Raw genomic sequence first — 12,445 nt, 5'->3', positions numbered from 1 at the left:
TGTGGGCGGGACAGTTGGCACAGAACAACCTCCTTTCCTCGTCGCTTAGAGCTCTGTTTGTGCGCAAGCTTATAGCATCAAGCTAAGATTAGCCATTACTCCAGCCATTTCCAGACAGAATTCGCTCTTGAACACTCATGTCTTGCACACCTAAGCGTGAGCAGGCCAAAGTGCACGCAGGCGGAGACTGTGGCATGCCCATTTCTGTAACTGCGCCATTAGTTCGAGCATTTTCAAGTATCCGGTTTTCTAAATAAATGCAATTTAAATTAAGAATTAATCCGAAATGCAGTTTTTTTAATTTTATCCAAGTCTTTTATTGTGCTACATGTAAATGTTAAAAACACAAATAAGAGGATTTTCATTGAAGTGGGTTTTTAAAGATGACACTACAATACAAAATGTTATTTTTGGTGTTGATGATGAACATTTATATTCATTTATTCATCTTCTTGATCGCTTTGTCCCTTTTGGTGCCAGAGCCTAACCCGGCTACTGATGGGCGAAGGCAGGGTATACCCTGGACAGATCACCAGTCTGTCGCAGGGCCTCAATCACACACATGCACACTCACTTTCACACCTAGGGAAATCACAGGTTTATTGATTTGGCTTAAAATGGCGCAATTATTTAAAAAAAAAAGATCACTGGGAACACTTACAACCGATAAAAAAGATGATTGGAGTGTGTTTTGTTTTTAAGATAAATTAGAATTCATTAAAGAGATTAAGTTTTCTTCACTGACTGTCTTCTACACTTTCAGTCTCCAGATGGGACTCTGCAAAGAGTCGCTAACACGACATCTGTTTAGATGTAGACTGTCAAACTGTTGGTAATATTTACAAAGGACTCGCGCCTTAGCGTTCAAGTGAGGCCTGTCCTGAGGAAAAGTGTGCAGATTCAGCAAAGCTTGCTTGTGTGCGGGGTGGGGGGCTTATTCTTGGAAGAGTTTCCAAAGTGGATCATCACATGCCAATGCGCTGAGGTCAACTGGCATGGCTGGATCCTTAAAGGAAAAGAGGATAAGACTCCCGCCCCAGTTAAAAAAAAAACAAAAAAAAAACAATCAGGGGATAAAAGTTGAGCCTATTTAAAAATGTAGTCCTTCTTGCTCTCAGCTTCATGGGTGGTATGCATTTTCTTTATTTTTTTCTTTTTTGTTTAAGAAAAACATGAAATTGAAGTTACCATACTGTTGAATTGGCTATCATGTTTTTTTTTAATTGAATATATTTTTTTTTTGCATAAAAAGCATTAAAAGATGGTGAATTCCCAAAATAAGTTTCACTTTTAGATATAAGATTTCCCCTAAAACATCGGATCCATCCCTGTACCCAGTTTCAACCTTGGCTGTTGATCAGGAATGCAGATTTGGTGTGTTTACATTTAACATCTGTCGTCCACAGAGGTTTATTTACCGACCTTCAGGTTAATAATTAACGTAGCGTTAAAGAGGGGGGTCAAATGCAGGTGTAAATGAGCTTTAGTACATTTGAAAGGCTGCTTTAGCTTAAAACTATCAGCTTTGACCCGAATCAATGAGAAAAGCCATCCGTTTCAGTGGCAGATCAGCAGTTCTGAGTCATGCTGTTTTATAATGGTCTGTGAAATCCCAGGGCCTAAGAGAGACCTTTTCTGTCTGCCCTCCTGAGGGGTGTCCATTCACCACCTCCAGCTAGGGAGGAGTCATTCTTAGGGAGATTGTCTGTGGGGGAGAAGCAGATGGCCTCATGTTGTTAAAGATGTTTGAGAAAGGAGATTTTGATGTATTTTGAGAGGTAGAAGGCTTTATTCGTGTGCAAGACAAAGCATGATCCCGTCTGTATCCATTGGAGCAAACACAAGCACTTGACCCTTGAGGATCAGTTTACAGCTTAGTTGTCACCTCTGGAACTTTAACACTTTACCATTTCCTTCCAAACAGAAGGGGAAAAAAAAACAAATTAACAAGTTAAAACATGGATTTCCTACTACGTTTCTTAGGGTTTATTCAGACTGGACACGGCGCTTGTTTCTCCCGATAATCCGGAATGAATTTCCAGTCTAAATTTACCAAAGCGGTTCCAGGTCTGGGGCCAGAAACGGCTCTCAGACCCATCTTTTGAGGTAGTTTCGGTTTGTTTTCAATCAGCTCCAGTTTTTTCTGAGTTTTCTCAGTCTGAATAGGCTCTGTGCTCAGAGTGGAACAACTGGACCAAAACGACCACCGTAGCCAGTCATTACGGGATGTAAACAGAGTGAGAAGGAAGAAGCTGATGAGACACAGCAACTCATTGAAGTTGTTTGGATGAATGCCCGCTCATCAAAACAACTTTTAATGTGATATACATTGCTGTTTTCCTCTTAGCCGTCATCTCCTCAGTGACAGTCTTGCACCAAAATTTGTCAGTGAAATATAAAGTTTGAATAAGTTAAGTATCCCGACAAGGATTGGAAAGCATAAAACTTTTAATTAGTCCTTCTCTCATTGCTTTGCCCCGCCTTCTTAATTATTGGCCAATGACCGAAGAGATCTTTAGTCACATGGTTTTGTTCACAAGCTTTGGTTCGGAGTTTGACGGTAGTCTGAATACAGACCAAATGCAAGGTTCAGGACTTGATATCGGAGCAATTAAGACTAGACTTTTCCAGTATGAATACACCCTTAGTTTTGGCATTCAGTTACTGTAGTAAATTCATTAAAACACCTATAATATTAGTTTGTTCCCCAAAGAAAAAAGGGAAGCAAACAATGTTTGTTTCATTGTGAAAGTGTCCCTTACCAAGCAGAAAGGGAGTGATCTCTGCAGATGACCTCCACCCGTGATGCACTAGCAGGGTGTCTGGATGAATTGTCTTCGAGCAAACTCAGATATGATTCACCGTCCGCTTTGTTCAGATTCATCCTCATCCGCTACATGATTCACTGTGAATCAAGCAGCAACAAGTGTCAGACGCTGAATACCTTAATAACTGCACCTTTAAAGATGTCAAATGTTGTGCAAGCCAAACTGAATGCAAACTTTTAGAGGAACCCATGATTTCAGACAAGTTGATTTTGTGTATCACATAAAGCTATAAAGGCTTCTTTTTTTAATAGACAGGCGTCCCTGTTGCTTTTAGACTAGTATTTGCATGCTGAACATAGATGTAGTCTGTGTTGTTCCTGTTTCCTTGCAGCTGATTTGCTTGGTAAACAAACTTCCACAAGGCAGAGAATGTAACCGGAAATGAGCTTGTACACAGTCGAAGGTTTGCCATGAGCGCATGCAGGAGTGAGTTAGACTTTGCTGAAATGGTCTTACATGTGTCTTGAGTTAGTTCTTCCATGGCTGGGAGCTGAACACCTACCATTCATCTTATAAAGTCTAGTCACTGGAGAAAGAGGAAGTTGGGCAAGGTAAAGTTGAGAAGGTAAGCATTTAGAGATGAACATTTACTGGAATGAGACAAAAAAGTATATTCTTGTATGAGTATTAAAAAAATACATTTATTGAAGTCTCGAACAGGGATTTATAATATTCAATGCATCAAATTTTGTTTGGAAAGTACAGTATATCACATAAAAAAATGTAAATGTTTTGTATTCTCTTTTGGAAAAAGCAGTTTGTTTTAATTGCCAAATTGATGTTAGAAAACAGACACTGTTGCCTTGGAAATAATTTGCATTGCCATCTACATGGAAGCTGATTTGCATGAACTGATCAGAAAAAAGCAAGTCAGATCATCTCATGGTTGTGCAACCAAGAACAGACATCACCAGCGAATGCTGCGGCTTATCATGGTGTCCGAAAAGGTGGTAGGTTTAAAAGAAAACCATTTGACATAAGATCTTTTATTTATTTATTTATTTATTCTATTGTCTGTCATTGAACTAAAACTGCTTTCGCCAGAGAACATGGCTCCTAAAGGAACATTCTTATGTTTTAAGCTATCTTTAGACAGAAATGTCTGTCAGATTACAGTTTTAGAGAATTCATTGCCAGGTTTTGGTGCATTCTTTTTGCTAAACTTTACAAATTACTTGAGTATCTATGATGTAAAAGGCAGACGGCTTCATGAATCGTCTGCATTGTTGGCTGTCTGATAAGTTCAGACAAGAGAGAATGCAGGTGTGGACTTTACATCAGTAGTTCTCAACGTATTAGTCACGGATCCTCCCCGTAAGTGGAAACAAAGAGTGTCTCCGGTAATGAAAATGGTTTTTATCTTTCAGAAGTTACAGAAAATTCTATGTTATCTTTTTTGGGTGTTGAAATCTTTTCAGCTGGTTATCTGTTTTATTGGTTATTCAGCAGAGAGGAGAAACGCCGTGTCAAGCACCAGTGCACCTTTGTTAATAGCCACCTTGGTCTAACAGCCTTCCAAGTGGAATTTAAACTATTGCAGTGAGGGGTTGTAGAGCTTTCTCCTGGAATTCCAAGTATTTTGTTTTTGGTAATCTGTTAAGTGATTAAGTGTCTGACCTGATGTTTTACCCTTTTCTCTTACAGATCACTTAAGGCTTTTTTAGTGTTAGAACTATCTGTGTCTATTAGGGTTAGATCTGAATACTACACTACCTCTTTGGCATTGGCTTGGTTAATTTTTACATCCCTAGATTAGCAATTGTGACAGTGCACCTCTGAATTTAAGCTTGATTGAATTTCAGCATGTGGTTGTAAAAAAATCTGAGTTTACTGAGCAGATAAGATTTTCTGTTTAAAATTATTCACCAGTTTTTTTTACTTTAGATCAAATCTAGCTAGTTAGGTCTTATACCCTTACAAGTTTTTAGTATATTAGAGTTGTTAATGAGTGACATCCTACTTGACCTCTTTTTTTTGCTTCAAAAATCCCTAAGTACTTGGTTATAGCAGTTCCTGGCAGCTTTTTACTTGATTTGAGCTCACACAAAAGTAAAGAGATAGCAGACCACGTCGCTGAGCTCTCAACAGCCTTCAATCTGACCATCTGGTTTGAACAGATCCTGTTAAACCTGCCTGTTTCCCTTTTTTAAATTACAATAGAACTAGTTGAATTACAATAGGACTAGTCAAAGCAACATCTGTTGTGTTTTTAATATCTTTCCTGCCAAAATCACATCAAAACATTTTTATATAGTTCTGCAGGTGCTTCAAGGCCATGTCGGTTGAAATCAGTATATTTGAGATTGCAGATAGAAGTGTTTTAAATCTAAAAGGAAACAAAAAAAAAAATATATATATATATATATATATATATATATATATATATATATTCTCCCTATTTAAGTGTCCCCTACAGGCCATGCTATCAGAGCTTGGAAATCTTGCTGTATAGCCACTGAATAGAAACGTCTATCCAAAACTGTTTAACCCTGATTGGAGGCTTTCCATCAACATGCAGGTTAAGTTACATTCTAGTGTACTACTAATGTGAATCCCATTTACATCTGCATTTGTCAAAAATGTGAAATTGGTTGTCTTTGGGCTAATCTGCTTCACATATCTCTGACCCTTCTCTGATGCTTCCCCCCTAAATAAAGTGGCATCTACTAGTGGTGTTAAATAGTCCTGCACTATAAATCTAAAGTGTCTCATTGAAAAGTCAGCCTCTGTCATATATGGATCTCAAAACATGCCGTAAATTGTGATAAACTCTAACTTTACATTTTAAAGCACATGCTAAAACAATGAAATATTCAACAACTCAATGGACCAATCAGATGGAGCCCTTTTATGTTAGATGCCCGCCTCTTCCATATATTTGCAGTCTAATGCCGTTTATGTTGACTTTTATTTAAATAAAACTCTTGCAGTGAAATGGAAATTATGTATTTTTGTTTTTGCCATTTATTCATTTATCGCAACTCGCATCATCATCGCAATATTGACAACTAACATCGCACATCACATCCTATCATTCAGCCATAGTGTTCACTTATAAAAGGTGCTACAGTTGTATAAAAGAAAGTGGTAACTTATTTGGTTCTAGATTAAGAGATGTATCGACTGATCCTTAGACACTCACTGAGAGGTGGATGCAAACATTGCGTGGAAAGAAATTAAATCTGAAAAGATTTAGGATTAAACAGGCTTTAAAGTGTATCCATATATCAAGAGAAACAATAGGGTGTCTACGCAAAGTTTTTCTGACCTCCAATGAAAAGGCTATGGTGTTAACATCCATGATCACACTATTTAAGGATAGAATGTTGTTGAAAAGGATGTTTGATTTTATAGTTAATTTAGTTTCAGCAAAAATGAGATCACATCAGGAACTATTCAAAAGGTTAAACAACCTCAATACATTTTGAATGCTTCTGTTTTTTCTCAATCCTTCCTTATCGTTTATTATCAACTCTTAAATCTTTATTTCATTATTGTTTTGATAAATAAGAGCAGAAAAAGCATGCGGGTGCTTATGCTTTCTGTCCTTCAGTTATTTTGTTATTTGCAGATCTAATTTAAAAAATCAACTTTTGTTGTCATTTCAGGTTTTACAAAGCAATGACAATGGAACTTTGTGTAAAGAGAAATAGAGAAACATGTTAAACATGTAAATAAGGAAGAAATTGAACTTTATATGACATCCTTACCCACAAAGTCGATGCATGATTAACAGCAAGTATACAGTAAAAGAGAGTGAAGTGTATTAATATATAGTAATGTACTGCAGTTCTGTGATTTTTTTTTTTTTTTTTCAGCAATACACTGCCTGCATTTCAGCCTTTTCTTGAGGGTCCTAGACTAAACACTTCATAGTTTGTATACTTATCAGGAAGTAGGGAGGCGGGGGTGTGTGTGGTGTATTTCTTCTTAAATGCCACTTTCTGCCGGTCCTTGGAGGCAGACGGTGGTCACCCAGAGATGCCCTGTGTAGTTTCTCCACTGAGGTCAGTTCAAACAAGCTACAAAATCAGGAAACTCCTCAGTAGCCTTAGCAGTGGAAGTTAAAGTCCCACTCCAGTCATCTTTTGAGTTATCTTCAAATCGTTCCTAGTGGTCTTTTAACTATGATTATGTAGTTTTTGGCCCAAAAAATCAAATAACTGGCATGTATTTTTTAAGATCTATTTTTTGCAGGGCAGCTTAAAAACCCAAGCTAACATTAGCGTAGAAAATAACTTCTTTTCATTGGAGTGGATCTCTACTCACTGCTGGGACTGACGGTATGAAAAGGTGCTGGTGGTGTTTGATCAAGCTAAAAGTCTTCGTAGAAGACAGTGAAATGTGGCTCCTCAGGAATTTGAAACTAAGAGCACACTCTGCTTGTGAATGTAGGTGTGGTCCTGATGTCCACCCTGAGCCCCTTTGTCTTGTTGGTGGTGAGGAGCAGGTTATGTTCAGGGCACTCAGGCGTTTCATCATTACTGTCAGTCATGAGGCCTGTTTAGTGTCATCAGGATAGATTTAGATGTGTTTGGAGTTTATGTTGATGTAGATATCTGTATGCTAGACATCATAAGATTTGGGTAAAGAAAAGAAAGTGAAGTCATGCCGTTGAGCATGCAAACTTCTGTGGTTGTTTTCTTTTTTTATAGCTTACCAACATGGTTGGCTCACTGGAAATGAACGCTATGAGAAAACCCAATCATTTGAATTATTTTTGCACCGTTCACTGTAACATGAATCGTGGTGGTGTTAGTGGATCAGAAGTGGTAGATTAAAACAACAGATCTGGTTTATCTTACATGTTCACACTAGTCCTCAGATAAATCACGTCCTCACGGCTGGTCTTGCGCTAGTTTGTTTGCCTCAATTTGTTAAGAAGATATGGGAGCGTTTTGGCTGCAGAAGGAGGGTGTGTATGTGTGGACCGCCTTTAGAGTGTTTTTTTTTTTTTTGCTTTTAACCTGGCAGATCCACTGCAGCTTCATCATAGAGGGCTATAGGATGGGAGGAAGCAATGGAAAAAGAGGAAGGGAGCTCAAAGCCTAAAGTAGAGAGTAGCAAAGGAAGCAGGCACTTTGTTCTAACTCCTACTGGTGTGGTGAACGTTTTAACTCCAGAACCCTCCCCTTACACCATGAACCCTATGATTTGTCAGAGTGTAAACAGGACTTTCTCTAGTGGTCAAATCGTGCTCGCCGGATCATCTGTTTCTCTCAGGGAATTTTTTACATGGGAACAGAGTTTTTGTTGTGGACGGTTGAGTAAGGACTGTAGTGACAACCACATGAGCTCAGTACTGACTCATGGAAAGTTGAAGTGTGCCAAGTTGTGTGTGTGATTCTGAGGGAGCTGAAAGACAGTCGGTCTTTTTGTGTGAGCTCCACATCCAGCTGCACGCCGCTGTTTTCAGAGCAGACTTTTCCTCACCGTGTTATTAGGTCGGCGGTCCGTTTGGTAATGGATGTTCTCCTACAGATCATCACATTTAGATTCTCTTCTGTCCAAAGTGAAATCTACACTGTTTGTGTGGTGCTGTCTCCAAACATTTATCAACTCTTTGGTTTTGGAGGCTTTATTTTCACTTCAAAGCCATTTTTAGTCTCTGATTGTTCCCACACTTCATCCTCCCTTCTGTAGCAACTGCTTTGCATGTTAACAATACTTCCAAAATAGAAGCTTTTCTACCTGTGCGTGGAGTCAAACATGCAAATATGTTGCAGGTGAACACATTTGGTTCCTCGTTTTCCACAATAGGTTTGCGTGCGAGCCGTACTCGAGCATTGATGACATTTAAAAGCTGAAATATTTTCAGACCTCAAGAAAAAAAAATAAAAAAGGTTTGCAGAATCTGCAAGCGATCACCAAATTCTACATGCCATCTCCACTTGGCAATACCATGCAATTTAGACACTTCATTGATTTGCTTAATGATCTGTTGTAAATCAGCCAATTTCCTTTACTTGGCAGAATCCCTGAGCTGTAGATGAATTTAAGGAAATCTAGCTCTCTGCACAGTGGCCACTCAATGTCCCATTCTCACACTGCTCTCAGTTTATATATTTAGGAAATTCTTCCAGTAAAAATTCCCCATCACTCCAGGAAGTGCATGAAACTGAATATGGGTTTCATTCCTTCTTAAATTCAGACATTGGTCTATAAAGGAATATAAACAAAGCTTCTGGCCACCATTTTTTTCCGCTTCATTTTTTTCAAAGCTCAGCCTTCAGTAGTTAAATGAACAAGAGGAAATTGTTGAGTTTAATGCAGAATATGTGGTTCATCATTTAGGTCAAGTCTGTAATGTTTAGGGAATGCCTGTTCTTCATTTTATGCCTGTTTTACCTTTCTGAATGTCAGTTTTACAGTCCAGCTTGAACTAATAGACTCATTTTAATCGGTTTTTGTCTCTTTATGGTGACCATGAGCCATATGAACCTTCGCAAAGAACTGTTTTATTAGGACAGTTTAAAATGTTGTGTGTTCAGACCTAGGGTTAATCCTTCATAAAAAAGTTGTAAGTAAAACAGTCCTTAAAGACCCACTCCAATGAGTTTCTGATGTTTTTAACATGTTCCGTTTGACCTTTTTCTTACAGTAAGGGACTTGTATACAGAAAATTAAGCTTAAAATTGCATTTCTGTTTATTTCTTTACTCAATTTTGTGAATCAGGAGCAGATGAAAAATACTGTTTAAAAAAGCTTGTAGCTGACATAGGTGCTAAGCTTAATAGTTGAACAATCAAGCTCTGATATTGGTAATTATGTTGCACCGCTAATGTTAGGTTTGGGGTGTAAGGGGCTGTAAACTAGCAGGAATAGACAGATGGATGATGGGAAATGGGGGCAGGCTTACTTCGCCCACTACTCTGAGGCAATTTTTTAATGAACTCTTGCCACTCTGCATAAACTATGTCCTAAAAATGACAGTTCTTTTTTAATTTGTCTAAAAACCTCACAATCATGATTAAAAGATTATTGGGAATGCTTTAAAAATGGATCAAATAATGATAGGAGTATGAAAACATTCAAATGATTTAATTTTCAACAAAATTATTTCAATAAAATTGCTCCTACTAATAAATTAGTGATCATTTTAACAACTTGAGTGTAATACGTGTTTTATCTGTCCAATAGCTTCTATTTAAAAAATAAAAAATGGGATTATTACTCCAAAAATGTGTTTTAAACCTCTTTTGTTATTTTCTTCTGTTCCAGAATCTCCTCAGTTATCCTCATCCCTCTCTAACCCAGACCACCCCCAAGGTGACGTTGATTTGGCCCCAGAATGTTACAGCCAAGTATGCTTGAAGCCGCTGGAAGGAGAGGGTGAGCGTCCCGTTAGCTTGGTGTCCACCCTCTCCTCCGGTTCATCCCATGATAGTCGCACTCTATTCGGAAGCTCCGCGGCCCTCCCTTCCTCCATACCAAGCGAGGAGGACATCGACCTGGATCTCAGCCCCGCAGACGGCACCGTAGAGCAAGCTGGAACCCACAGTCCCGTCCTCGCCGCTTCCAGGAAACGCTGGTGGCAACAGTTGGATCCGATGGTGAACAGCAAGCAGTGGAACAACAACAACGCCACTGCCGGCTGCAGGGCAGCAGGTGAAATAATTCACATCCCCACCTCGCCTGTCATCACCGATACCATGGCGCCGAACCCAAGACTCACTTACGTGGACCGCGTTGTCATGGAGATCATTGAGACGGAGCGCATGTATGTCAGAGATCTGCGCAGCATCGTGGAGGTGAGTCCGCCCACTCCAAAATATTTTCTGTTACAGTTGCTCTCAAAGGATCGGCAGAAACATGTGAAGTGATTTAGAAAACTTGCTCTGCCGGGAAACAACAGGTTAAATTTACTGAGTCGTCTTCTGTTTACCAGCTTCTTGCAATGGAAACTCACACTTTTTTAATTTTCATTTTGAAACGTGAGTAATTTTTTCACAAAAATGACTGTCTGACATGTGGCAGCTGTTGTTTATAGATTGTATTCATTCAGGATGAAGATCCTTAGCAGGCCGTTTATCACATGGATATGATGTTTTATTTAAATCAGTCTGTATATTTACAGAGTAGTGGAGGTTTACACAATCCAACATGGGTTTATTGATTGACTGCTCAGATTTGGGGGGAAATTTATTAAACAAAGTTGATTTTTTTTCACACCTTTGTTAGAATTTGTAAAGATATGAATCTACAAAAAAGGCATTAGCGACTTTGTCTTCCCCTGCCTCAGCCCGGTTATTTAAAGTAGCAGGAGCAATCACCAGTTACTGAGCAGACTGTAATGGCTTTAGCATGTGAGGCTCTTTCAGAGACCTAATGGCGGTAAAACAGCCTGCTCCCCTCCATGCCTTGTCTGGGAGAGCTGCTCCGTTTCCAGGTTAAGTAATGACTTGACAGACACTTGAAGGACTTTTAACTGTTTCGGTTGGCAGGAGCTGCAGTCCCGTCTGGCCTCCATCACAAAAGTAAAGCCTGAACTCCCAGGCTCTCCCTCCGCCGGCACAAACGTCTCCATATATGCACCGGAATAAGAGGGGATGCAGATGAATAGGAGGCTTTCTGTAGCGTAGAGCTCGGAGTTAGTTAGTTACAGATGCCACATCTGCTCTGTCAATTAAACCCCGTTTCATGCATCTCATTTATTTCACAGCTTACTTTGAATTTGACAAAGACGTGTCAAATTCTTCCTTCAGTTTTGGCTCTTCAGCTCCACTCTAAGTGAAAAGCTGCATTATCAGACCTAGCTTCCCACGTTCGCTGTGAATTCTCCGTCCATGAGACGCATTTTTATGAGCAGATGTTTGATCTCCACGGGTTTCGCTGGACTTGATCCTTTCTGGACAACTGGCCCGAAAACACCCACATCACTGACGCTCAGAACCACTAAAATCACCTTTGAGAAATGATTTTTAGTTCTTGAAGAGATTTATGGTTCCTGCCAAAGAGCTGCAACATTAAACCCAACTCTGCTTGTCCTATAATAAAGAACACCTTGCAGCAGTACATCAAGATGTGATAAATCACTATAAATCTCACAGTCTGTTAAAGGTCACATGTGTGCAGTCAAACACAACCGTTTTTTCCTGTAAGTTTCATGTAATCAGGACTCTACCAGTCGGACCTGTTTAAAGTGTTTATTTGCTCCACTTCATCTGGTGGGCCGTTTGTTTGACCAGTACTTTGTTTTCTGCTTTGTGTGTTTTCCTCTCACAAACCTCCTGTTTGGTGTTTACCGCACTGGTGTGTGAGGCACGAGAGAAGGATCCAGATGTGGCCATACTTGGCCTCGTCTTTACACATCCCCTCGTTGTGTCCAGCGACATAACTACAAGTGTTGCTCTTGTAAATGTATTTTAAATATTTAGAAATGTAGAACTTGTTTATTTTATATATATATATATATATATTTAAGAAAAAAAATCATGAAATTCTTCTCTAATAAACACAAATGACTTTTGCTTTAAACTACTGTCAAGATAAATGATTACCTCCAGTCAATGTAAACATGCTCCCCCTGCTGGTAGGAATCTGGAAATGTCTGTTGTGTCTGAAGGATTCCGTTTAAATTTTTTACCTTTTTTTTTTTTTTTTTACCCCCCACAGGA

The 12,445-nt window shown here is 39.1% G+C and overlaps 1 protein-coding gene across 2 annotated transcripts in view; it reads left to right on the top strand.

The window, feature by feature from the left end:
• The window catches only part of LOC112146016 (pleckstrin homology domain-containing family G member 3), a gene marked incomplete in the record, with an annotated part of 37,180 nt that overhangs the window by 12,876 nt on the left and 11,859 nt on the right, over positions 1–12,445 (top strand). For both annotated transcript variants that reach the window (XM_024271580.1, XM_024271572.2), the window contains 1 exon segment: positions 10,050–10,579. In XM_024271580.1, the coding sequence (XP_024127348.1) occupies positions 10,050–10,579 (530 nt within the window).

This window comes from Oryzias melastigma, linkage group LG22, assembly GCF_002922805.2.
Source record: "Oryzias melastigma strain HK-1 linkage group LG22, ASM292280v2, whole genome shotgun sequence".
Classification (NCBI taxonomy): Eukaryota; Metazoa; Chordata; class Actinopteri; order Beloniformes; family Adrianichthyidae; genus Oryzias; species Oryzias melastigma.
The sequence above is the reverse complement of the archived record's forward strand: the minus strand, read 5'-3'. Positions and strand labels throughout refer to the sequence as shown.